This window comes from Rattus norvegicus, chromosome 7 (assembly GCF_036323735.1).
Source record: "Rattus norvegicus strain BN/NHsdMcwi chromosome 7, GRCr8, whole genome shotgun sequence".
NCBI classification, from domain to species: domain Eukaryota; kingdom Metazoa; phylum Chordata; class Mammalia; order Rodentia; family Muridae; genus Rattus; species Rattus norvegicus.
The window spans coordinates 72,045,770-72,073,705 of record NC_086025.1 but is presented as its reverse complement, the minus strand read 5'-3'; the positions used below and the strand labels follow the sequence as shown (position 1 = coordinate 72,073,705).

At 39.2% G+C, this 27,936-nt stretch overlaps 1 protein-coding gene across 3 annotated transcripts in view; it reads right to left on the bottom strand.

Annotated features, from left to right (window-relative positions):
* Positions 1 to 27,878, bottom strand: part of Dcaf13 (DDB1 and CUL4 associated factor 13) — a 35,212-nt gene extending 7,334 nt beyond the window's left edge. Inside the window, exons 1-8 of one of the 3 annotated variants that reach the window (XM_063263835.1) lie at positions 27,752 to 27,878; positions 22,105 to 22,304; positions 21,515 to 21,622; positions 17,525 to 17,614; positions 15,817 to 15,972; positions 12,399 to 12,476; positions 11,269 to 11,351; positions 8,026 to 8,190 (exon numbers count right to left, since the gene is read on the bottom strand). In XM_063263835.1, coding sequence (XP_063119905.1) covers positions 8,026 to 8,190; positions 11,269 to 11,351; positions 12,399 to 12,476; positions 15,817 to 15,972; positions 17,525 to 17,581 — 539 coding nt within the window. In that variant the 5' untranslated portion in view covers positions 17,582 to 17,614; positions 21,515 to 21,622; positions 22,105 to 22,304; positions 27,752 to 27,878. Of the gene's footprint in view, positions 1 to 8,025; positions 8,191 to 11,268; positions 11,352 to 12,398; positions 12,477 to 15,816; positions 15,973 to 17,128; positions 17,154 to 17,524; positions 17,615 to 21,514; positions 21,623 to 22,104; positions 22,305 to 27,687 lie in introns of those variants that run through there. The other 2 variants (NM_001173558.1, XM_063263836.1) reach the window with 2 other exon arrangements.
* Between the last annotated feature and the right edge of the window lie 58 nt (positions 27,879 to 27,936).

Below are 27,936 nucleotides of genomic sequence, written 5' to 3'. Positions count from 1 at the left end.
AGAGGCTCACTCAACACTTGCAGAACTGAGATTAAGAAGCTTCTTAAACTCTACCCTCTACACCCTGCCTAGTCCTGACCCTGTCTCACTGAATGGAGAGTGAGTCAGGAAGGGACAAGAAACCAAACATCATTCTTCCAAATGGTCCAAAAGCCTTTGCTACAGGAGGGGGCTAGTTTATTACTAGGAATGATGATCTAAATTCTCACTACTGCACTACAATGGTCTGTTATCTTCATCCTGTAATAACTGCATCATCAAAGTGGTCGTTCTTTAAAAGGAGGTGAAAGGTTCTAGAAAAACTCTTCCAATCTCTGGAAAGTTATAAGCATGGTACCACCTCCTCACAGAGCTGACAGTAGCACCCTTACCACCTCCTACCTCCCTCACAGGCTCTGTCTTCTCCTTACCATACACACTTTCTCCTTCTCTTTCCCATCACCGACAATGTCTCCTCAGTTTCTTCACCTAATTATAATCTTGTCAAATAAGCCTAGGCACTTAACCAAGAAAGGGTACACACACACACACATTTATATGTATGCATATATAAGTATATATACATTTAGTTACATTATAATGTGCGTTATAAGTAGCCATATATCTTTGAGTGATACTATCAATCTTTTAATAGTTTTTGTTTTATTGTGGTTTTAGAGGGTTGCCCAGGTTAACCTGTGTGCTGGTCTTTGTCAACTTGACACAAGCTAGAGTCATCTGAAAAGAAGGACCCTGAGGGGTTGGGGATTTAGCTTAATGGTAGAGCGCTTGCCTAGCAAGCACAAGGCCCTGGGTTCAGTCCCCAGTTCCGAAAAAAAGAAAAGGAAAAAAAAAAAAAAAAAAAAAAAGACCCTGAAGTGAAAAAATGCCTCCATCAGACTGAGCTAAAAGGCAGGTGTGTGGGGCATTTTCTGTAATGACTGATGTATGAGGCCCATCCCACTGTGAGTGGTGCCATCCCTGGACAGGTGGTCCTGAGTGATTAAAAACAGTTGGTTAAGCAAGCCACTGGGAGGTAAGCCAGTAGGCAGAATCCTCCATGGCCTTTGCTTCTGTTCCTACCTCCAGGTTCTTGCCTTGAGTTCCTGTCCTGAATCCCCTTCATGATGGAACAACTAGGATGTCTAAGCCAAGTAAACCCTTTCCTCCCCAAGTTGCTTTTGGTCATGATATTTCAGAACAGCAAGAGTGCAAGCCAATACTGCCTGACGATCTTCCTGCTTCTAACTCCTGAGTACCAAAAGTAAATGCTACCAAGCTTTGCTATCAGAATTTTTATGAGAACAGTTGTTTTGGTTTCCTTTGGTTTATGTGTACATTTGGGAACATGTCTAAGCATTACTAAAGAACAAGGAGAAAGTGTATGTAAGTGCTTTGAACACCACAGCACATGAATCAGGCATTAAGGAGGAGTAAATGGTCCAAGGGAAGGACTCACTGGTAGAACATTCTCCTGAGGGCTCATGTTCAATCTGCAGCATCACAAAGTCAGTTAGTAAAGCAAAACATAAAGCACAAAATTTCCCCGAAGTCCCTTAGAGGGCCATAGTTTTCTATAAATTACCTCAACACAAACAGAAATCTGTTATGGTATAATACATGGATGCAAACATGCTATACTGAGTTATATACAATAAGCAGTAGAGTTAAGCTGTAGAAAACAACATAAATCTTAAAAACAGGAACGACAGTACATCTGCCCACAGACTGAGATACACAAACGGGAAGGCTCAGCACTAACTCCCTGGCTCTCAGTGAAGTCACTATGGCAATGGCATCTATCTTGTCCCCACTTTGTTTCTGTCTGCTCAGACCACTTCCCAGCCTTCCATCTCCCTCACGTGTCACATGTGCTTTGGAAATATTTGGGGACTGCCCATGACAATAACCATGGTCCAGGTTATGTGAAAGCTTAAACAAAAAAACAAACAGAAATAACTGTCATGCAGTTTTCAGGATATACTGCTGAGCTTTGCAAGAGAGCAGATGTTACTAGTCACTAACCCACACACGAGCACTGATGTAATAGGGACTTTGTCTTTAAAACTGCTGTACCCAAGCTTGGTCACCAAGACACTTTTCAGAGGCATAAGCCTGCTGTAGGTCTGGCCATTAATAAAATGCCCAAAAAACTTTTAATTGGGTCACTTAGCACGGTTGTCAATAACTACTATATCACGTGGTTCAGAACTTATTACTGAGTAAACTAGAAAGGAAGGAAATGAGTTTACCAAATAAAACTGCTTTCCTTTCAATCTTTGGCTGGTTAAATGAGTTGGATTTGAATGTATACAAAACAATATTAGGGAATATTACTTATTGCTTTAAAAAATACTCTCAGCACAAAAATCCCTGAAAGAATTACAGGAAAACACAATCAAACAGGTGAAGGAATTAAAAATGGAACTAGAAACAATACAGAAAGCACAAACGGAGACAATACTGGATATAGAAAACCAAAGGAAGAGACAAGGAGCTGTAGATACAAGCATCACCAACAGAATACAAGAGATGGAAGAGAGACTCTCAGGAGCAGAAGATTCCATAGAAATCATTGACTCAACTGTCAAAGATAATGTAAAACGGAAAAAGCTACTGGTCCAAAACATACAGGAAATCCAGGACTCAGTGAGAAGATCAAACCTAAGGATAATAGGTATAGAAGAGAGTGAAGACTCCCACCTCAAAGGACCAGTAAATATCTTCAACAAAATTATAGAAGAAAACTTTCCCAACCTGAAGAAAGAGATGCCCATAAACATACAAGAAGCCTACAGAACTCCAAATAGATTGGACCAGAAAAGAAACTCCTCCCGTCACATAATAGTCAAAACACAAAATGCATAAAACAAAGAAAGAATATTAAAAGCAGTAAGGGAAAAAGGTCAAGTGACATATAAAGGCAGACCTATCAGAATTACACCAGACTTCTGACCAGAGACTATGAAAGCCAGAAGATCCTGAACAGATGTCATACAGACCCTGAGAGAACACAAATGCCAGCCCAGGTTACTATACCCAGCAAAACTCTCAATTAACATAGATGGAGAAACCAAGATATTCCATGACAAAACCTAATTTACACAATATCTTTCTACAAATCCAGCCCTACAAAGGATAATTAATAAAGGGTAAAGCCCAACACAAAGAGGCAAGCTACAGCCTAGAAAAAGCAAGACACTAATCATTTTGCAACAAAACAAAGAGAAGAAAGCAGAGAAACATAATCTCACCTCCAAATACGAAGATAACAGGAAGCAACAATCACTATTCCTTAATATCTCTCAACATCAATGGACTCAATTCCCCAATAAAAAGACACAGATTAGCAAAATGGATATGCAATGAGGACCCAGCATTTTGCCCCCTACAGGAAACACACCTCAGAGACAAAGACAGACACTACTTCAGAGTAAAAGGCTGGAAAACAACTTTCCAAGCAAATGGTCTGAAGAAGCAAGCTGGAGTAGCCATTCTAATATCGAAGAAAATCGATTTTCAACTAAAGTCATCAAAAAAGAAAAGGAAGGACACTTCATATTCATCAAAGGAAAAATCCACCAAGATGAACTCTCAATCCTAAATATCTATGCCCCAAATACAAGGGCACCTACATACATAAAAGAAACCTTACTAAAGCCCAAAGCACACATTGCACCTCACACAATAATAGGAGATTACAACACCCCACTCTCATCACTGGACAGATCATGGAAACAGAAATTAAACAGAGACATAGACAGACTAAAGAGAAGTCATGAACCAAATGGACTTAACAGATATTTATAGAACATTCTATGCTAAAACAAAAGGACATACCTTCTTCTCACCACCTCATGGTACTTTCTCCAAAATTGATCATATAATCAGGCACAAAACAGGCCTCAACAGATACAGAAATCTAGAAATAATCCCATAAATCTAGAAATAATCCCATGCTTCCTATCAGACCACCACGGGCTAAAGCTGGTCTTCAATAACTATAAGGAAAGAACGCCAACATATACATGGAAGTTGAACAATGCTCTACTCAATGATAACCTGGTCAAGGAAGAAATTAAAGACTTCTTAGAATTTAATGAAAATGAGGTACAGCATACCCAAACTTATGGGACACAATGAAAGCTGTGCTAAGAGGAAAACTCACAGCTCTGAGTGCCTGCCGAAAAGAAATAGGAGAGAGCATATATCAGCAGCTTGACAGCACACCTAAAAGTTCTAGAGCAAAAAGAAGCAAATACACCCAGGAGGAGTAGAAGGCAGGAAATAAACTCAGAGCTGAAAGCAACCAAGTAGAAACAAAAAGGATTATACAAAGAATCAACAGAACCAAAAGCTGGATCTTTGAGAAAATCAACAAGATAGATAAACCCTTAGCCACACTAACCAGAGGACACAGGGAGTGTGTCCAAATTAACGAAATCAGAAATGAAAAGGGAGACAGAACAACAGAATCAGAGGAACTTCAAAAAACCATCAAATCCTACTTCAAAAGACTATATTCAACAAAACTTGAAAACCTGCAGGAAATAGACAATTTCTTAGACAGATACCAGGTACCGAAGTTAAATCAGAAACAGATAAACCATATAAACAAACCCATAACTCCTAAAGAAATAGAAGCAGTCATTAAAAGTCTCCCAACCAAAAAGAGCCCAGGTCCAGATGGGTTCAGTGCAGAATTCTACCAGACCTTCATAGAACACCTCATACCAATACTATCCAAACTATTCCACAAAATGGAAACAGACAGAGCGCTACTGAATTCCTTCTATGAAGCCACAATTACTCTTATACCTAAACCACACAAAGACCTTGAAAGAGAACTTCAGACCAATTTCCCTTATGAATATTGATGCAAAAATACTCAATAAAATTCTTGCAAACCAAATCTAATAACACATTAAAACAATCATCCATCATGATCAAGTAGGCTTCATCCCAGGTATGCAGGAATGGTTTAATATATGGAAAACCATCAACGTAATCCACTATATAAACAAACTGAGAGATAAAAACCACATGATCATTTCATTAGATGCTGAGAAAGCATTTGACAAAATTCAATACCCCTTCGTGATAAAAGTCCTGGAAAGATCAGGAATTCAAGGTCCATACCTAAACATAGTAAAAGCCATATACAGCAAAACAGTAGCTAACATTAAACTAAATGGAGAGAAACTTGAAGCAATCCCACTAAAATCAGGAACTAGACAAGGCTGCCCACTCTCTCCCCACTTATTCAATATAGTTCTCGAAGTCCTAGCCAGAGCAATCACACAACAAAAGGAGACCAAAGGGATACAGACTGTAAAGGAAGGAGTCAAAATATCACTACTTGCAGATGATATGATAGTATATTTAAGTGATCCCAAAAGTTCCACCAAAGAACTACTAAAGCTGATAAACAACTTCAGCAAAGTGGCTGGGTATAAAATTAACTCAAATAAATCAGTAGCCTTCCTCTACACAAAAGAGAAAGAAGCCGAGAACGAAACTAGCGAAACCACACCCTTCATAATAGTCCCAAATAATATAAAATACCTCAGTGTGACTTTAACCAAGCAAGTGAAAGACCTGTATGATAAGAACTTCAAGCCTCTGAAGAAAGAAATTGAAGAAGATCTCAGAAGGTGGAAAGATCTCCGATGCTCATGATTTGGCAGGATTAATATAGTAAAAATGGCCATTTTACCAAAAGCAATCTACAGATTCAATGCAATCCCCATCAAAATTCCAACCCAATTCTTCAAAGAGTTAGACAGAACAATTTGCAAATTCATCTGGAATAACAAAAAACCCAGGATAGCTAAAACTATCCTCAACAATAAAAGGATTTCCAGGGGAATCACTATCCCTGAACTCAAGCAGTATTACAGAGCAATAGTGATAAAAACTGCATGGTATTGGTACAGAGACAGGCAGATAGACCAATGGAACAGAATTGAAGACCCACACACCGATGGGCACTTGATTTTTGACAAAGGAGCCAAAATCATCCAATGGAAAAAAGATAGCATTTTCAGCAAATGGTGCTGCTTCAACTGGAGGTCAGCATGTAGAAAAATGCAGATCAATCCATGCTTATCACCCTGTACAAAGCTTAAGTCCAAGTGGACCAAGGACCTCCACATCAAACCAGATATACTCAAACTAATAGAAGAAAAACTGGGGAAGCATCTCGAACACATGGTCATTGGAGAAAATTTCCTGAACAAAACACCAATGGCTTATGCTCTAAGATCAAGAATTGACTAATGGGATCTCATAAAACTACAAAGCTGCTGTAAGGCAAAGGACACTGTTGTTAGGACAAATCGGCAACCAATAGATTGGGAAAAGATCTTTACCAATCCTACAACTGATAGAGGCCTTATATCCAAAATATAAGAACTCACGAAGTTAGATTGCAGGGAGACAAACAACCCTATTAAAAAATGGGGTTCAGAGCTAAACAAAGAATTCACAGCTGAGAACTGTCCAATGTTTGAGAAGCAACTAAAGAAATGTTCAACATCTTTAGTCATAAGGGAAATGCAAATCAAAACAACCCTGAGATTTCACCTCACACCAGTCGGAATGGCTAAGATCAAAACCTCCAGCAACAGCAGATGCTAGTGAGGATGTGGAGAAAGAAGAACACTCCTCCATTGTTGGTGGGATTGCAGACTGGTAAAACCATTCTGGAAACCAGTCTGGAGGTTCCTCAGAAAATTGGACATTGAACTACCTTAGGACCAGCTATACCTCTCTTGGGCATATACCCAAAAGATGCCCCAACATATAACAAAGATACATGCTCCACTATGTTCATAGCAGCCTTATTTATAATAGCCAGAGGCTGGAAAGAACCCAGATGCCCTTTAACAGAGGAATGGATACAGAAAATGTGGTACATCTACACTACTCAGCTATCAAAAACAATGACTTTATGAAATTCATAGGCAAATGGTTGGAACTGGAAAATATCATCCTGAGTGAGGTAACCCAATCACAGAAAAACACACATTGTATGCACTCATTAATAAGTGGTTATCAGCCCAAATGCTCGAATTACCCTAGATGCACAGAACACAGGAAACTCAAGAAGGATGACCAAAATGTAGATGCTTCACTCCTTCTTTAAAAGGGAGAACAGGGAGGCAAAGTCTAGACCAGAGGCTGAAGGAACGCCCATTCAGAGCCTGCCCCACATGTGGCCCATACATATACATCCACCAAACTAGATAAGATGGATGAAGCAAAGAAGTGTAGGATGACAGGAACTGGATGTAGATCCCTCCTGAGAGACACAGCTAGATTACAGCAAATACATAGGCGAATGCCAGCAGCAAACCACTGAACTGAGAACGGGACCCCCTTTCTAGTCTCTTAGAAAGGACTGGAAGAGCTTGAAGGGGCTTGAGACCCCATATGAACAACAATGCCAACCAACCAGAGCTTCCAGGGACTAAGCCACTAACCAAAGACTATACATGGACTGACCCTGGGATCCAACTGTATAGGTAGCAATGAACAGCCTAGTAAGAGCACCCCTGGAAGTCCTTGGTACTGCCAAGACTGAAACCCCAGTGAATGGGATTGTTGGGAGGAGGGCGGTAATGGGAGGAGGATGGGGAGGGGAAGCCTATATAGAAGGGGAGGGTTAGGGGGATGTCTGCCTGGAAACCGGGAAAAGTAATAACAATTGAAATGTAAAATAAGAAATACCCAATTTAAAAAAGATGGAAAAATAAAAAATAAAAAAATGTGTATAAAAAAACTAATTTCAGAATAAAATTATCTGAGTTCTGTACCGTCAAACTAAATTTTTATTAATTATATAGAAATAATCTCCTAGTCAATTAAACAAACCACCTGATTTACCCTAACTTGATACTGCAGTAGTCTACAATCCATTTCACAATACATGGGTGTAAGCTATACTATATACACATAACCAACCCACCTTCTAAGAAAAGATATATGATTATCAAGAGTAAATTTCACCAAGAGTAAGTGGCTGTCTGGTGAGCACATACATACCTGCTTCGGCTTTTGTCCACAGGGAAGATTCTAATAGACTTATCAAAACTAGCAGACACAAATTCCTTCCCAGTCGGAGAGTAGTCTACATCAAGCACTGCAGATACATGATCCAGGTGGACCATAACAGGAGTGTCCAGTGCACGCATATCAAAAGTATACAAGCTGTAAAACATTGTTTAAATATTAGATTTAAATTTCTAGAAAGAAGCCATATGTAGTATTAAAAGATATTAGTAAAAATAAGAACATTAGCTAAATAATGATCCTCATAATAAGCACTCTGATTCTGAACACCAGCAAGGTAGGAAGGTACAGAGAATTCTCATTACTTTGTAAGATCGTACAAAACCAAAACAACAACAAACAAAAAATCAAACCATTAGATGGCTCAGTTGATAAAGCTCTTGTGCTCCTGGACCCGAGCACAAACCCCAGAACACACATGGTAGGAAAGAACCAACTCCACACAGCACCATGGGCTGTGCATGTGCAGACAGAGCATGCATGCACACATACAAACACCCCACTACTAAACAAACAAATGTGGAAGAGGCCAGAGAGCTGATTTGCTCTTTGAGGACAGAAGTTGGCTGCCTGCATTCTGGAAGAGAGCCCTCTGGAGAGCCTGAGCATGTTGGCAATTACCAAACTATGGAAAAACAATTCTCTTTTGTGGTGGTTGGTCTTGTGTGCCGTGTGTTCAGATGCTAAGTTTATACCCCAAGATCAGATTACAGTCTGCACATGGACATTTTATTGACCAAAGGCTGCAACGAATGCTCCCCAGTAATCTGACTGGACTATAAAAGCCTGGAGCTTGTGACTGGGCAGGAGAGGAAGGTGAGTCTTGAGGTGGGGTTAGGGGGATCTCAGGTAGGGATCCCCCCATAAGGAAAAAGAAGAGAGAAGAGGTAGAAAAGATGGCTGCCATGAGGTAAGATGAACCATGAGCATGTGGCCTGAGGACACACATGGGACAGTAACCAGATGAGACTCAAATTCAAGTAACACAGGGCTTATGGCTGGGATGTAGGTTCAACAGCTCAGAACCCTTGCACAGTGCCAGCAGGTTGTAATACAATACCAGGATTCTGTGTCTTTTATTTGGGAGCTAAACTAGATAGAATGAGGCAGAAACTCCCCTTAAAATTACAATACTCTTTTCTTTTAGCAAATTGTTTTTTCTAAATATATTGTTTTGTCATTGTGTGAAGGAACAAAATACAAGTCTGTTCAAATTCCAAGCAAATAAATTCATGTGGACAGAAATGCCTAACATTCTGAGCTATGAGAATCCTTTAGGCAATTCTCTATTCTAAAGCTCCTGACAGACAACAAATCCACTGCACTGAGCTGGTTTAAGTGATCTGCCTACTGCCTACCAGAATAATCAGCTGCTGTAGATCTGAATTTAGGCTTTAATTCAGTTATAATATTAAAAGGAAAATAAAGATACAAAACAGAGACACCAAAAAAGGATCCATGCTGTCTGAGAGAAGCCCTGTGGTCCTTCAGCCACGTATCCAGTTTTTTTCAACTCCTCCTTGGCTCAGCTTTCCCAGTGCTGGTATTACAGGCGTATGCCACCACAGACAGCCACCAAGGATATTTTAAAGATAGGGACAATTATGGAAAAGTACTAGCCATTTCTTGTGAGAGATATGTTTTGTTTTAGAAAATGTATATAAACCTTTCCAAGGGGGAAAAATGAGAAATTCCGAAGCAGCTCTGAAAGAAGATTATGTCGGCAAACAGCTAGCTTCAGTGAACTTTAGAAATCTTAGCAGCGAGGTCACCACTCTGCAGTATTGCTCGTCTTTTACTGCCCTTAATGGTAACAGCCCCATTTCATTTCCAAGCATCCATCACAGTGAGCAAAGGCTTCAATGTGGTTGGGCATTGCTAATTAGGGAATCACCTGGGCTTCGTCTCCGCACAGGAAATTCTGAGGGAGCACCCTGTAGTCCTGTGTTCGATCTGTCACTGTCATATCTATACACTGGACACTATTTTTTACTTATGTGTGTGCTTCCTTATCTGTATGTGCACTACACATGTGTAGGTGCCTTCAGAAGGCATCATATTCTTGAAACAGAAGTTACAGGTGGTTGGTTGTGAGGTGCCTCATGTGGGAGTGGAGACCAGAACTCCTCTACGATACGAGAGTATCAAGTCCTCTAAACTGCTGAACCATCTCTCCAGCCCCCGGTGGACAAATTTTAAATAAAGAAAATCTAAAGGTAAAACTTACCAACAAGCTTGTACCTTCTCAAAACATATATTAAGAATGTACTTAAAGGGGTTGGGGATTTAGCTCAGTGGTAGAGCGCTTGCCTAGGAAGCGCAAGGCCCTGGGTTCGGTCCCCAGCTCCGAAAAAAAGAACCAAAAAAAAAAAAAAAAAAAAGAATGTACTTAAAAATAATAAATACACTACAAACATAATTTTCACTAGATTAACCTCTCTGGTTGTAAATCTCACCTGATGACAACAGTGAAGAGATAAAATGAGACAGCAATGTTCAACGCCAACAGGAGTGAAGCACTAGAGAAGGACTCGTTAAATCTCAGAGTTCAAACCAGCCTGCCAAGCCATTTTACAGGCACATACTAAGCTAAAACCTGAATAGTCACTTTCTGTCTGCTTTAATGACAGCAAACAGTGTACCACAGGATCCTCACCTGAGGGGTCACAATACTTGTGAAGAAGACACCGTTCCTAACAAACCAGCATTACGTGCTCACCTTTGTTTGTTTGTTCTCAATGTCTTTCCATAGAACCCCAGCTGGCCTTGAACATACTACATCATAATCCTCGGGAGTCTCAAACTCAATCCTCCTGCCTCAACCTCGTGAGTGCGAGGGAAATAGAATGGCCCATATAAGAGAGTACTCAGTTTCTTCCGTTTGGTCAAGTGAGCCATGAGGTATTCACTGTCACTATCCACCCTAGGCATTACAAAATAAAAGCAGCCAAAACCCGTGCATAAGCAAATAAGCATGGCCTTCCCATGAACTGTGCAAACAGGCTTTACCAGAGATGTTAGTTTACGATGCTTTGTCTAAGTCATTCTAAAATTGGACAAAATATTTTTTCTAAAAATCTCTTCTCCAATGTGGAAATTATTTTTAGCAAAAGAAATATGAAGGTTTATTTACCAAGTAAAATATATTATATTAACAAGGCAATGTGACAGAACCATTTTTGTTAGGAGTAAGTTTCTAAAAGGAGAGACACTTACTTATAGTCTTCATTGGCTGCAGTAAAATTGAAAGCTTCCATAGGGTTCCAACAGATTGTATTTGTTCTCATATCTAGGATAACCTAAGAAAGGAAGATAACATTATCCCATTACTATAAAACTAATAGATACAAAATAAGTAAATTTTCTACTTTTTTTCTGATTTAAGCTAATACTTTCGGATGCACAATACATAATGCAAAGAAGTCGGTGACTGTTTTCTGAGAACAGATTGTAGTATAAACAACAGAACAATATTTAACACCTAGTCCCTGAACCTCAAATAACAACAATTAGTTAGAAACTGAAGCATGTATTATTTTTTTTTAATACTTTAATACTTCTGAATTTATCAACACATTAGAAAATGTTTTGTTTTTCTTATTCTTTTGACAGAGTCTTATGAAGTCCAGGCTGGCCTGAAACTCAGTGTTTCAAAATGACCTTGAATTCTGGATTATCCTGCCTTCACCTAGCAAATGTTAGGACGATAGACCTGAATCACCGCATCTAGCTATCTTCTGTTATATGTGAACTGTGCCAATGGACTCATGGTATATAAATGATATCTAGCCCTTCTTCTGCTCTAGCAATAGTACAAATGCTTGCTATCAATCTTATACTCTGCTTAAAACAGCAGTCCATTCTATATGCAAACAGTAGTTCTCTCTCTCTTGAAAGTCAGCATAAGGAAGCATTAGCTTTGATAGCTAAGTCCTGAAATGACCATGGTGAATGAAATGACTACTAAAAAGCCTCTCATCAAGCAGAGTCAAACTAGCATCAGCATATAATTAAAACAGTTCATTACGTGAGTGAGTTCTAAAACTGTCTTGAATAAAATGCATATATCATGTGATAATCAAGCCCCCTTTCCCAAATACCTTTTACTTTAAAAGTTTCAATTTAGCAAGCATTAATTAGATGCCTAAAATGTACTAGCATTATGGAAGTCACAAAGAAACAGAGTCTAAAATCAATGGAGAGTTGAATGTTAATATCATCATTCTGGGATGAGAGAACAGCTCTATGAATAAAAAAGGAACTATGAAATATTGATTCTATTTTTTCAGTCATTTGATATATAAAATCCCTTAATTGTATAAAACAAAGACAAGACTGAAACCCACCTTTTTCAAAGGAGTAGCTTGCCGCATATCATACAGTACTATATTCCTATCAGAAGCACAACTTCCCAAGAGATATGTCTAAAGATAATTGAAACAATCACCAATTAATCGCCAGGATTGGAAGCAAATGATGTCTATTCAAAGCACAAATTATTTAATTATCTTTAATATTTATGTTAAGCCCTCAAGCTGTTACACTCAGTACCACTTTATGAGGATATAATATATCACCCATAAGCTCATCTAAGTAAAGTATTTTCATGGTTACACCTCCAGTAATAACAGTGTGTCCTATTTATAGCAGAGCACAATTTACTTACCTGCTCTTCAACTTAAGACTAACTGCTTTTGGCTATTATAAGTAACACTTCAGTAAAAATTAACTCTTCATTTGAATTTCCTTAACATAAAATTTCAGGCATAGCATTAGTGAATCAAAAGTGTAAACAATTTTATGACTTGACATTTAAGGCTGTTTTTTTTTTTTTTATTTAACAATATCACTGTAATGTGAGAGTATTTTATCATAACTGGATGAAATCAAACAGTTGTTTAAATGCTCTACACAACAACATTTCCTAAAGACTCAAATTTACAGGCCTGATTTCTCTCCTACCATATAGGTTCCAGGAATCAAACTCAGGCTTCAGGCTGGTGGCATGTAGGCAAGTGTACTTAACTACTGAGCTGTCTCCCCCATCTCCCAAGTCCCTCACTTTATAGTTATAAAACCCTTTTAGGATTCATTTATTTTGTGTGAATGACTGTTTTGTCAGCATATATGCTTGTGTACTACATGCATGTCTGGTGCTGCTGGACTCAGGAGGGGGCTGTTGGATCCCTTGGAACTGAAACTACAGAGGGCTGTAAGCCACCATGTGGGGGCCGGGCACCAAACCCAGGTCTCTACAAGAACATCAAGTACACTTAACCACTGAGTCATCTCTTCAGCCCCCTACTCACCCCCTTATTTTCTGAGAAAGTCTCTCACTGACCTTGCAGCTCACCATTTTGGCTAGAAGGCTGACTGGTGAATCCTTGGGATCCCTGTAGCCACCTGTAATGTAGGTTACAGACCCACCTCCATGCTCAGCTTTTACATAGGTGCTGGGATCCTAAATCAGTCAGTGTGCTTAGACAGCAGGCACTTTACCCACTGTTTCTCCAACTCGGGACCCCACTCACTGCAACTCTAGTCTTCCTTATTCATGATTCCAGGTACCATAATTCTTGGCTTCTGCCTAATGTTACTTCCTACTGCAAACAAAGCAGTAAAAGTTATTTACTAAATAGCTGTATGGCCAGCTAACACCTACTGTGTGCATACAGTTTAAATAAAACATCATAAATGTTTATGATCTGGGCTCCCTTCTCAAACAGTCTCAAAAACAAAGCTCTGAAGTCCCAGAAGATGTCTTTTAGTTGCCCCTTAAGCTCTTAACCTTTACTGGCTTTTCATAACGTTACTTTTGGCAAGACAAGGGTCAATTTCTAAAACAAAGACTTTGATCTGAACATAGCAAAAAGTTCCACCTAGACTGAATGTAAACTTTCACACTGCAAAATACGGCGATCCTCAGTATTAACTTCTGGTTTTACCAGAATTTTAGGCTTTAATATTTTAACAGAAAATTAATTATTAATGAATAGAGGAAATAACTATACTCTATTTGTTCACAGCAATCTGCCCTGCCCTTTCCATTAGCTTTCACACAGGGTAGGGGACATGTAAATAATCTGCTTTTATCACCAAGTCAAGTCATAAGATTAAAAAACAGCCAGTGGACAAATAAATATCAAATAGGCAAGTTTCAAAAACATAGTCGAAAGGCCATAACCAGAAATTATGATTTTAAAATTAGTCCTCAGCTTTTCTAACATGTTCATCAAAATAGGAAAGAAAATATTTGAAATTCAAAAGGAGGAAATCACTATCTGTGTTTACTGTTGTTTGATGACAAATTGCCACCTTGGACTTTAAGATGTTTAAAATGTTCATATCTATCATCACAATTTTTCCCACAATAAACCTATAAAGTACAATCAGAGACACAGTCAATCTCCTATTTAAAACAAATAAATACAGAGAATTATGACTTGGATGAGGTGGGTGGTAAGGCAGGCTTTAACACGTTATTTGTAACTGTAGCCTGTTCTTCTCTCGTGTTCAAGGCCAAGCTCATTAAAGCTGGCTTACCTCTCAAGGCCGGAGCTCACTTCTAAAACCAGAGTGAATATGGGAAGTGAGAGAGAGGCTGCAGCCAGGAACACAGAGCTCAGACAGAAATCCCAGACTAGGGATCAACAAACTTTTTCCATAAAGAAACAGAAAGAAAGTATTTTAGGTTTTATGAGCCAAGTGATTCCCTGAGCAATTATTCAATTTTTCCTCTGTAGCATAAAAGCAGCCGCAGATATACAGGAAGAGGGTCTGCCTGTGTTCTGGAAAGGCTTTAAACATGCGGGGGAATACACTGGCAGTCCCTGCTCTAGACCTGTATGTAGCCTCACACAGAAGCATGCATACAGGAGCACGCTAGTGCAGGATAGCCTTGTCTGCCTGCCTCTTGGCAGCACTTCAAGCCAAGCTCACACTGTACTGCAGCACATCATGTCCCAACAGCACCCCATGAACAGTCAGAACACTCTGCCACCTCGGCTTAACCTCCCCTCCCTCTCTCACCACGTTGGGCCTCTGAGTACAAAATTTACATTTCAGGATTTTCTCTTATAAAAATTAACATGGTAACTTCCTATTAACACTGAGGCAAAAGAAAAAGCATCTTGACTGAGTCTTCTGGACAATAAGGGTCATTATTGTTATGTGTTCAAAAAAAGATCAGAGAAAGATCTGGAGCCCAAGGACACATTAGCCCCCAGTTCAGCCCCTCTTCTTAAGTTCACATACAAATATAGCATGCAGTAGCCCACCTCCAAGTCCACTGAGACTAGGAAGAAACTCAGATTGTAAAGCAAAAGAAGAAGACCTAATAACTGTAATTATCATGCAGCCCACAAGTGGTCATGCATATTATTATAAATATGGACAGTATGTTCAATGCTCACTCTCATGACTGCCAAGAGGCTTAAGAAAAGGGAACATCTTCCTCAAAGCACAACGGTACAATCTGATGAAACAAGAGCATGGAAAGCACAGAAAAGTAAAGTTAATGTGAGGCTTAGGCACAAAGACCACACACTCAAGACCCATCTGTGCCATCCAAGGTCTGTCTCAAAATCAAAACCAAAAGGAGCCAAGTATTCATTTGGAGTCTACTCTGATGTGCAGCTGAAATTTCACAGAACACAGATATAACCTGGACAACACATTAAAGCTAGAAAGCCATTAAAGTGTAGAAACAGGGATACAATTTCATGGCAAACAATAATCAGAACACATTATTAAGAAGACCATTACCTCAATAGGGTTAAATTTAACACTACTTATACTGTCAAATCCCCAGTTCATTGAGCACACAGGGCTGGTTCTTTGTTCATCCCAAATGTCTACTTGCTGTCCACACGTGGCAAAGGCCGGGTCTTTCCAGTGATGATCAATGCCAGTATATACTGTCTTTAAAAGCAAAGAGCGTGTTACATAGGCTCATTACTACTTTAAATCAGCATATTTAAATTTTTTAAAGAAATTCTTGCTACAAAGACATTTCCCCCCTCCTCTCCCACCACCTTCTGCCACAACTGTGCAACTGAGTCACCTACATTTGGAAAGTCACAGGGCTGGCATATCCAGAATGCAATAGCTTCACCTTGAAAAAAAGTCTAACTGATCATGGTATTCCCCCTAGAGTAAGTCTAAAGAAATTCTTTTTTTTTTTTCTTTTTTCTTTTTTTTTCGGAGCTGGGTCCCGAACCCAGGGCTTTGCAAGCGCTCTACCACTGAGCTAAATCCCCAACCCCCCCCAACCCCTAAAGAAATTCTTTGAGACCCTTCCTTAAAGGGAAAAAGAGTATCATAAAATGCTAAGGCGTTTTATAAAAATGAAATGGAATTTGCTTTGGAATTACTAATTTGTTACACCTGGGCATTTTCCCATCTTGCACACATTTCCTACCTCCATCTCCCTTTAGGAATATTGATGACTTGTTGAAACCTGAAACATCACCTACATATACACTAGTGTGATAATGAAATAAATGATGGCTTTCAAAGGCACATATCTAAAGAGTAAACCTAACTTCAGGATTTTGTCTGTGTAACGTAAGAATATAAGCAGTCATTACGTAAAACATGCTCTAACCAAACCACTCTTAGGCTCTAACTGACCCAATCTGACTTGGAGAACAATTTGTGAGAAGTCTAAGATTACACAGGAAGCATACACTACTCTGTGTTTCTTTGAGAAATTCTGAGCTTTGTCTAAGATCTATGAAGATATAAACCAGAGAGAAACTAAGCCATTATTTTCCAAACATTTATCTTACGCAGTTTCTTCTGTGGCCTTCCTTTAAGAACTACTTCATTGCATCCCCTATATGACTTGTATGACCTAACACAGCCAGTATTTATTAGCCACCGAGAAGTCAGACTCTGTTACAAAGAACACCAAAGAGATGTTCATATTCTTTAGCTTCAAAGAACTTTAATCACATAAAATGTTGCATTATTATTAAAAACAAACCATCTCAGCTGTTAATTTTTTTCCCTTTTGGAATTACAAAAAGAGATACAGAATTTTAATAGGCCAAGCATCATTCCATGTGTTTGGTACCTTTCCTAACACCGTGTACAAGCATCATTCCATGTGTTTGGTACCTTTCCTAACACTGTGTATAAGCATCATTCCATGTGTTTGGTACCTTTCCTAACACCGTGTACAAGCATCATTCCATGTGTTTGGTACCTTTCCTAACACCGTGTACAAGCATCATTCCATGTGTTCGGTACCTTTCCTAACACCGTGTACAAGCATCATTCCATGTGTTCGGTACCTTTCCTAACACCGTGTACAAGCATCATTCCATGTGTTCGGTACCTTTCCTAACACCGTGTACAAGCATCATTCCATGTGTTCGGTACCTTTCCTAACACTGTGTACAAGCATCATTCCATGTGTTCGGTACCTTTCCTAACACTGTGTACAAGCATCATTCCATGTGTTCGGTACCTTTCCTAACACCGTGTACAACGGTTCCTCCTCCTCTCCGCAGCCTGGTCCATCCATTTTCCACTGCTTCACAGTTTTGTCATCTCCGACCTACACACAGTTATTTTATGATGAGTCTAATGACCAGTAACTGTAAACACAAATATCAAATTGCCAAGTCTCTCATTTCAAATAGTAACATACACCACTCTTTCATTTTCACATTTATCGATGCATTTATTTTCTACTTTGGCATAACAAAAATTTGTAACAAATATATAAAGCACAAAAACCCACAACAAAACAAAAAGCCCAGTATGAGTAAAGCAAAAGGATAAGAATAGATCAAAGTTAGATCACATGAGAATAGTATTTCAAATCAGAAGAGAAAACTTATTATTATAATATGGGTATTGGAATATAAGATTAATCACTTGGAAAGGTCTGACCCTGGTTCAGTGGTACACACCTTTAATTCCAGCATTGAGGAGGTTAAGGCAAGAGGATGGTGAGTTTAAGGTCAGTGCCGCCTACATAGTGAACTGGAGGACGACTCCCTCTCCTATCTCTCAAAAAACAAAACAAAAAGCAAACCAAACATTAAGGAGCAGTGGGATGGGTTGGAGAGCAAACTCAGAGGTTCAGAACACTTAGTGCTCCTTCAGAGGTCTGAGGATGGGTTTCCATATCAGACAGCTCACAACTGCCTCTGCCTCTGAAGGATCAGATACTTTCTTCTGGTCTCACCTGCAGGCATGTAGTCCATGCACATATACTCAAGGCATACACATAGACATAAAGTAGTTTTGTTCTTAAATCTCTTTTACCAGTGTGGTGGCACAAGATTTTTAATCCCAGCTGTGAGGAGGCAGAGGCTGGTGGATCTCTCTGAGTTTGAGGCCAGTCAGGTCTACAGAGTGAGTTTCAGACAAATCAAGGCTATATATATATATATATATATATACATATATATATATACATATATATATATATACATATATATATATATATATATATATATATACACACACACACACACACACACACACACACACACACACACACACACACACATATAAAGATCCCGTCTAAAAACAAAACACAAAAAGCAAGGGCTGGGGAGACTGCTCAGCAGTTAAAGCATTTCCCCTGCCAACATGAACAATCCCCAGAACCAATGTCAATGCCGCACAGGCACGGCAGCTCGCTAGTAACTTCCACCTTAGAATTCAGAATCGGGATCCCAAGAGCAAGACTGCTAGTAGGACCAGCCCTCCAGTCAGAGCTGCTGAGAAAGATCCTTAGTATCTGGGATTGATACTGAGGCCTTTACACATATAATAATTCATATGAATACATACATGCCACATACATAAAAAGATGAACAAAGTTGAGCCAATACGATGTGATACACAATAAATTTCAGATCATTTCAAATGCAAAAAAGGGTAAAACATGAAAATGCTTGTGAGAAGGCACTGTTGTATAATCTTGAAGTAGACAGAGCCCTTCTCTACTGTCACACAACTACTCACTTAACTTTCTGATCCAACTACCGACCTCTGGAGAAGCTCTCAACATCCCACAAGATCATGGCTTCTCACTGTGCTAAAGTTACAGATACTGAAAACATAACAGTGATTATACTGGTGTTACCTCAGCCCAAATCAAAGTGAGTCAAAAAACTGTGGTAATTTAGACTTGGATATTTAGCAGACATGTTTAACACAGGTCAAGTAAGAACTTAGAATTTGCAATATAATGTGGCTTGTGGTTAATAACACAAACAACCATGTATGTGGTACTACGTAACAGTTAGCAGCCTTATCTGAAGAACTTGGAACCAGGAGTGCTCTGAACTTTGCAGCATTCACACATAGGTACCTAAGGAACTCTTTAGGAAGGGAACTCAAGGACAAACTTTTCAGTTTTAACTGAAGATAATTTCATATGGTAGTTTTTAATTATTTGTATATGAAGCAGTTTTATAGTCTTCCACTTCTGGTATCATGCTGATGGCTCAAGAGTGTTCTGGATTTCAGTTTTTATTAGCGATGCTCAAAATATACCATATTCCAGGATTTAGTTTAAAATGTACATTCTATTCATGTATCACACACATTTACTCCTTCTGTCTATCTCAAAGTTTACATTACCGAACAACATCTTCTTAGTTTCTTCCCCTGTAGCTTCCAATCTAGGACTAAAGTGTTTTATAGTCTATATAAAAGTGAGATGCTGTAGTGTTCTTTTTGTGGCTGGCTTATATCACACAGCATAACATCCATCTACACTGCTGCAAATGACAGGATTTCCCCTTTTCTAATGATTGAATACATCAAAATTTTCCAATCTATTCATTTGTTGATGGATAGATACTTAAGAAGGCTTTATTCATTTTGAATCCTTAAAAATATGACCACAGCCCCCCAAAAATTATTCAGTAGGGTTGAGAATGAAGTTGAACGATAGAGCCTTGTCTAGAATGCACAGTCTGTTTAATTCCCAGCTCCATAAAAAAGGGCAAAAACATATTGTAAATAGTCTGGCTGGGATATTATTGTATCAATTCAAAATAACCAGAACGCCAACGGGAAGAACAAAAGTCTTAGCTGCCTGCAGCTCTAGCTTGCTACCAATTCCTTTTACCATTTATGGCATATTCACTGTGTTACCGGTTCTATCTGCTCTGTAGTTACTGTGTTTTCTTCCTTAAGGAGAGACATTCTTCCTCATACTGATATCATACTATACCTCAACAATTAATTCTATAGAGATGATTGATGCCAGGGTGAGTTCTGACTTTTCTTCTATGCCCCAGAACTTCACCTATAAAGGACGGTCAGCTTCACACAAATAACCTGCAGTGAGTCCAGTTCATCATACCAGACCCTTCCTCGCCCATAAACATGCTGGTAACTGCTGACTTCTCCTTTTCTATGGCAGGAATGACTGTCTTCCGGGGTACCTCTCAGTCATCTGACAAGCTCATCAAGCCTCCAAAACATTATTCAAACTGATCACTACTTTTATAGATTTTATTCATCAGGTACCCCCCAATTGTTGCTTATGCAAACAATAAGAATTGCCTACAAGCTGAGCATTTATTGCTTTCAAAGTAATCATCTCAAAGCATAGCAGGGAATCTGTTGTTCATCTGTTATAAAACCATCAATGAACTTGAACGAGTACTGATACATCAATGTTCATAGCAGCATTACTCATAATAGCAAAAAGATAGAAACAAGCTAAAAGTTCTTTGATAAATGAATGGGTTAAGAAATGTGGTATAAATACATCACTTGTTATTACTATAAAACTTCAAAAAAACTTTTCTAGCATATGCTACATCACAGATAACCTTGAATTCATCATGCTGATTGAGTAAGGCCTAGACTATTGCACATACAAAAATCATGAGTCCACGTTTGTGAAGCACCCAGAAAAACCAAATTCTGAGAAACAAAAGTGGAAGAGCTGCTACTATGCGGGCTAAAAGGAGCGTTCAGGAGCTATGGCTTAGTGATCATAGCTTTAGGGTACAGGGTGAACTCTGGAAGTGGAAAGGATAGTAGCACAATGACATACACACATCAGATGTCACTAAATTGTACACTCAAAATCGGCAAATATGCTATGGATTTATTCTTTCCTGAGCACATACTCTCCAGTCCTTGCTGACAAAGTACAAATTATTCATCGTAACACTAAACATTTTCCTTAGAACATCAATCATTCTGTCATTGCCTTAATTCCCATTAACCACACCTCTCAGTGCTTAGGATATTAGGTCAATGGTGTTAAGTACTTATTTATAAAAAGGCAAAAAATAGTAAGTATGAGTAAGGTTGAATTACTTACAGAAAACTAGTGCTTTTCCAGGTTTAATAAACTCTCTAGTACTAATGAGCTCCAAAGGCCATTGGAATAAATACATGAACTTGAAAATAATTTATGCAATTAGATCTTTCCTGTGCAGTTGAAGAGATAGTGAGTTAAAAGTACACTTACAGTAAAAAAAGAAGTTCCACAAAAGCGAGTGCATATTCCTCGGACAAAACCTTCATGTGCTTGTATCGTTCGGATACATTTTCGTTTAGTCAGGTTCCAAATTTTAACCTAAGATTCAGAGAACTCGAAATGTAAAATATTTTAGAAATTCCACATTGAAAAGGCTATGAATCACTCTAAATACTAAAACCAAAATCTTCTGAATTATAATAATGTATTGAATAATAATGTATTGAATATGGACAAATATATCAACAACAAAAATTCAACCTGTCAAATACTCTGCTGATTCTACAGTGTTTCAAAGTCTTTCCCCTTACCAGATTAGGAAACTAAGTGTTCAGTCATCAATAACAACTTCTGTGAAAAATTCAAATACTTTTATTATAAACATGATAATTTATATACTGTCAAATTGAACCTTACACCACTGAACTGACACCATTTAACAGTCAGTGGATGGAAAACTACTAAATCACTTCAGAGTTTAGGTTTAGGAATTAAACTGAAGTCAAACTGAAAACAGTGAAAAGGAAAGAGGTTTGTAATAGAGTGTGCTAGTTTAAAACAAGCTTTAAAGTGACACTTGCCTCTCCATCACACGCCCCAGAAAGAACAGTAGCCAGGCTCTTTGGATGCTTGGCCAGGCAATTGACTCCATCACGGTGACCATCCAGGGAAGCAAGGAATGGTTTTGCGAACACCCGTTCCAACTTGGTAGCATTTAAAGCTCTTACATATTCTCTTGGGACTTCAAAAGGATGTAAAGTAGGATCGTAGTTTCTTGGAACTGGAATAAGAATAATCTCTCTGAATAAGATAATCACATTTACTATTTCCTGTGCAAAGCCCCAGCTAATTGTGTAATCTGTTACTCAATAAGCCTTTACTTAGGAATCCTGTCTTCTGCCTAGCACTATGAAAGACACAAAAGTATACTAGTCACTTACAAACCTTTTCAAATTATGGGAAAATCATAAAATATATAGTCCTATACAAGTAGATTTGTACTCCTTCCTATGCCTAGTACAGTATCTGGAACAAGCCTAGTGCTATGACAAAGTTCTGTCTGACTAAACGTTGTGCTGCTTGTAATAGATGAGCATGGTGCTAAGCACTGCACTGACACACAACATTGTGATGTTAACTATGTAACACAACTGCTATTTGTCAAACACTTCACATGTGTTCCCTTACTTGAAAGCATTGACATAGAGGTTACTCACTGACTTCCCCACACTACTCCAGATTCTTTCTTAGCTCATATTCTCTCCAAAGTACCCCACAGGTTACATCTATTCCTATCCTCCACTCTATAGTTGTGAAATTGAGGTACAGAGGGGACAAGTAACCTGCCTATGAGCCATGTTCTTTCTTAACTAGTCTGCCAAACAAGTTGTCTTAATCTAAGTCCATGTCTAACCAAATTCAATCTGTACATACAGTTTCCCTTCACCATCACCCTGCTATCTTTGCTTTCTGACTCCACACTAACGGTATATCCTATCCTGTAGGTTCATGTCAAGGTGGCACATGATTGGACAGTAGAGAGTAGTGCAGGGACAAAGTTTTTGTAAGGCGGGAGGGAGGAGGAAGGCAGGAGATCAAGATGGAGTCTACAGAGAAGGATGGTTCAGATTTAGGTGAACTAGATCAACTTTATCTTGTCTAGGTGGGTGGTTGATATCTTTACCAATTGGAAGTGAATTTATTGTGTGGATGAATTGTGGATTGAGAATTTAACATGTAAATCTAATTGCTAAATTACAAGTCTCTGGGACTTTGATTCTACTGGGCTAAAGAGGACAGTGTGTGAAAGAAATGGCTGAGAGGCAGTTGGAGTGTGTAGATCTGGTTTTGTTGCCCACTCGGAGTAAGAACACAAAGGGCCAGCAGAACCAGGAGTGTGTGTGTGTGTGTGTGTGTGTGTGTGTGTGTGTGTGTGTGTGTGTCAGGTGTGGTAACTATTGCTTAGGGGATCCCTTGGAGAGGGCAGCTAAAAGGGAGACAGCGAGAGAGGGCAGCATGAGGACCAAGTGGCAGAGTAGCAACCTGATCGAGTGGATCCGGCTAGCAGGAACTGATGGCAAACAATCCTTATTAATTTTTACCACAACAATGTCCAACATGCAATAAAGCTCAAACCTTGGCCATTCCTGAATCCCATGTTCCACAGTCTCCAATCCCAAAGCTCAAACACTCATCCTCACTGAACTAGTCACCCTTCCCTTTCTTCCATGTATGTGCTAACTTAGTGTTAGCCCTTAGTACCTTACCCCTGGACTACTGTTTCACCATACTTGGTTTGGCAGCAGTTTAAACTGTTATCAGATTAATCAAGCACATGCCATTCTCACAATCAAAATCTTTTAAAGGCTCCCTGCAGTAGTCCTCAAACCTTTAGATTGTAAGTCTCATTGTAACAGTTTTTGAGCTGGTATACTTAGTAAAAACATGTACTAAAGATGCTTGGCTTTCATTAAAATTTTGTTTCTAATTAAGTCCCCTGAGAGAAAAATTCAACATCTCCAAACGTGTGTCTTAACATCTGATTTTAGTGGAGAAAGAGTCACTGATTTCCACACAGTGTCACATCAATGGAAACCGAGTTCTTGCTGGCATGTTGTTCTGTGGCACACAAGTGACTGCAGTCACGAGGAACCTCTTCTTGGTTTAGTTCATACAGTGCAGAACAGAGTGAGAACTGACTGTACCTCACAAAAACAAGCAGACCCAAGCAGAGGAAAGGTGTCCACATTGATATTGACAGCTCTAGAACTGGCAATATTTATTTAGTACATTTACTTTTTGGTCATTTTCACTAGGTTTGAAAGGCTATTTAGAAATGTTTGATCTACTGTGATGTCAACAGCTATTTCTACAACTGATACTTTAATAGTTATAAGAAGGTAGATCATGCTGTTTCCAAATATTTTCTTATAATGATGATGACAAAAATCCATCATCATTATAAACAGCACATTTCATATAAGAGTTTTTAAATAGAAAACACATTTCCAAGTGTGTGGTGGTTTGTCCTGAAGTTATCTGTATTTTGATGCTAATTCCACTGCCCCAAAGACAGCTGCCTAGTCACAAACTCAGGAATCAGGTGACTTCACCAGAACCTTCTCCCCATTGAATTTGTAAAGTACAGGTGAGGGGCAGGTACAGGAGAGAAGGAGGCCTGTCATTGGAGGAGAAGGAAGGATGGGCAGGAGAGAAGTTTGAAGGAAGAGGAGGAGACTGAAGAGAAAGGAAGAAACAGGAGAGGAGAGGGTGAGAAGCCATGGCAGGTGATGTTAAGATTCTGCTCTATGTATTTACAGGTTGTTATTAATGTTCTCAAGGGATGGATGGTACCGGGCTTTGTATGTTTAAGTGGGCAATTATATCTTATCAATTGGATCTAAGATTATTGTGTTGTGTGTTCTTTTATGTGAGGGTTTGAGTGTAGGAAAGTGTGCGGCTGGGATGTGTTTCTGCCAAGATATCTAGCAGATATCTTGGGGAACCATGGTGCAGACCTTGCGAGGTAAAAGACAACTGTACTTTTCTATTTTTATATTTTTACAACAACACAAGTGTGTATTTTCAGAAGAATCTCTGAACCACACAAGATTTTTAAAAAATAATTTACCACAACAAATGTTTTTACAGTCTTTCCTTTCGCTCTATAAATTATTATACCACCCAACAAATGTAAACCACAACATGCTACGCTATTCTAAAGGCAGAAGCAATTCCTCCCTGTCAACCCTACTCTTCCCAGGATACACAGCATACGGCTGAAATGAAGTTGTAAGTTCATTAAATATCATATAAATAGGAATTAGACGACCTTGTTTGTTTGTAAACAGGGTCTCACTATGTAGCTCTGGCTTGCCTGGAACTCACTATGTAAACTGGAACTCACTATATAGACCAGTCTAGCCCCCTTAATGAAGTTGTAAGCTTATTAAATATCACATAAATAGAAACTAGACAACCCTGTCTGTAAACAGGGTCTCACTATGTAGCCCTAGCTTGCCTGTGGAAACTGGAACTCACCATGTAGACCAGGCTAGCCCCCTTCTGGTCTTCTATAACTTAGTCTCACTGTCTCATCAGCTTCCAGTACTTCCTGGAGCTCAGCTCAAGTACCTTCACTCCCTGTCACCTAAAACCAACGTGCACTTTCCTTCTATACAATAGCCTTTGCATCAGGACAACTTTCACCTAAATCTACCCAAACCTCATGCACCCTTTACAATGTTCACTTTGTCTTCTAAATCACAATCACTGTATGCACTTCCAACTTTATTCATCTGGTCACAGACAAAAAACTAACACTAATATAGCACCTGCCATACATAAGTGCTGGATACCATAGTTAAAAACTCATATAAAACTACATATATTTGTATAAGGTGCTCTTATACATTAACTAAACAAATCAGAATTCTAGAGGATATTTCAAAAATAAAGCTTCACCAGTACTTACTCAGTATTTAAATCCTGCATAAAATTTACAAGGAAATAACACTAGATAAAATATAACAGATGTGTTTCTTGGTTTATATTTTATAGCACTCCAGAAATTCTATCTCTGTTTTGCTATTATATTTCTATTATAAAAATAGGGAGATACTGTTGAAAAAAGATGTTACTACAACAAACAGGGCTGTATCTATCTCCTAGCATGAGATTCTGTGTCCAAACTGTCACCCACTCATTCAGACACTTACAAAGTAGCTATTGTGCATATAGGAATATGATTCTTCCTCCTCTTTACAAGCTCAGTCTGATGGGAAAGTCTGTTAATCAACATATACTCATGAGACTACGTGACAACTGACTGAAATCCAAACAATGTGTACTAGAAACACAGAAGAGGATGCTGAGATGCAGGAGGGAGGGCAAGTGCAGGGAATACATATGTAAAGATTATAGCTGAGAGAAAGCTTCCCACAGGTACAGCTCCAAGACAAAGCTTGAAATGCACCCACATTGGCAAGGGTAATGTAAGCCACTGTCTTAGGGTTTTACTGCTATCAACAGACACCATGACCAAGGCAACTCTTATAAAGGACAACATTTAACTGGGGCTGACTTACAGATTTAGAGGTTCAGTCCATTATCATCAAGGCAAGAGCATGGCTGAGCCCAGGCAGGCATGGTGCAGGAGGAGCTGAGAGTTCTAAATCTTCATCTGAAAGCTGCTAGAAGAATACTGACTTCTAGGCAGCTAGGACTAGGGTCTTAAAGCCCACACCCACAGTGACACACCTACTCCAACAGGGCCACAGCTTCTAACACGTACAAACCATGACAGCTATGTACCAGCAATGCACTGATTAGTGAAAGTGGAAGAAAAAAAAAAACCAATGAGTTCAAAAGACTCAAAATAATATCAAACCCTAGTGTTCATTTAAGAAATATTACCATGTTAAAACACCTTGGGAATAGGGACCATGCACCACACCTTAGCAATGCTGAAGGGGTGGGGGGAGAACCTCTAGTAACCAAGAGTTACTCTCACTCTCATTTACTCTAAAGGCTCCATTTCTTTTCTATGCCTTAGTTCTATCTATTCTTGTCTTCAGTTACAATGGTCGGCTCATACAAGATTAGTCTCCTGTCATTTCCGTTACCAAGAAATAACTTATAAAGGGTCAGCATGCTAATGGAAACAGACCAATAAAGATAAATAAAACTCACCAACTTCATCTTAACCATTCTCTCCTCAAATTCTCAAGAGTAGTTATGAGAAAACATGCTGTTTTAAATCTCTTCTAATCCTCTTTCCTTTCCATACCCAGAAGTAGATAATCTAAAGTTGTAAAGTGCCCAAAGCGCAGCTTTAAAATGTTTAAAAACAAACAAACAAACAAACTGCGAACGCTTTGGCTCAAACTCCACTTTCGAACAGCTGGAAGCCTGAACACAGAACGGCCAAACAGGAAGCATTCTTCCTATACGCAATTACTTCCTACTAGAGGAAAATTCTTACAAGGGACTTAGAGGGATAAGTCATCCGAAACTCAGTTCTTCAAAAGCCCTGTATGGACATAGTAGCCTAAGCGGAAAGGGAAGACCAGAGCGCTGGCCTCCCGCCCCTTTTACTGTTCCAAAGCAGGCCAGACCCAGGGAATCCGGGAGTACGCTCCTTCCTCGGTTCCAGTTCCTCCCACCTCTTTGTATGTCCAGCTTGGTTTCGCGGACATAGTTGTCAGGGTTCCGGCTCAGCATTTTCACCTTCATTTTGGCGGCTCTGGGTCTAGGACTCCTCGAGCCTTTAAGCCGAGCTCGACTTAACCCGGCCTCCACGCAGACACACTACTTCCGCCTTCCGCAGGCTTCTTCCTGTCACGTGGCTCCGCAGTGTGGAAGCCCGATGGCTCAGCTGGCCCCTTTGGCGTTCCGTAGTCGCTCAGGCAAGG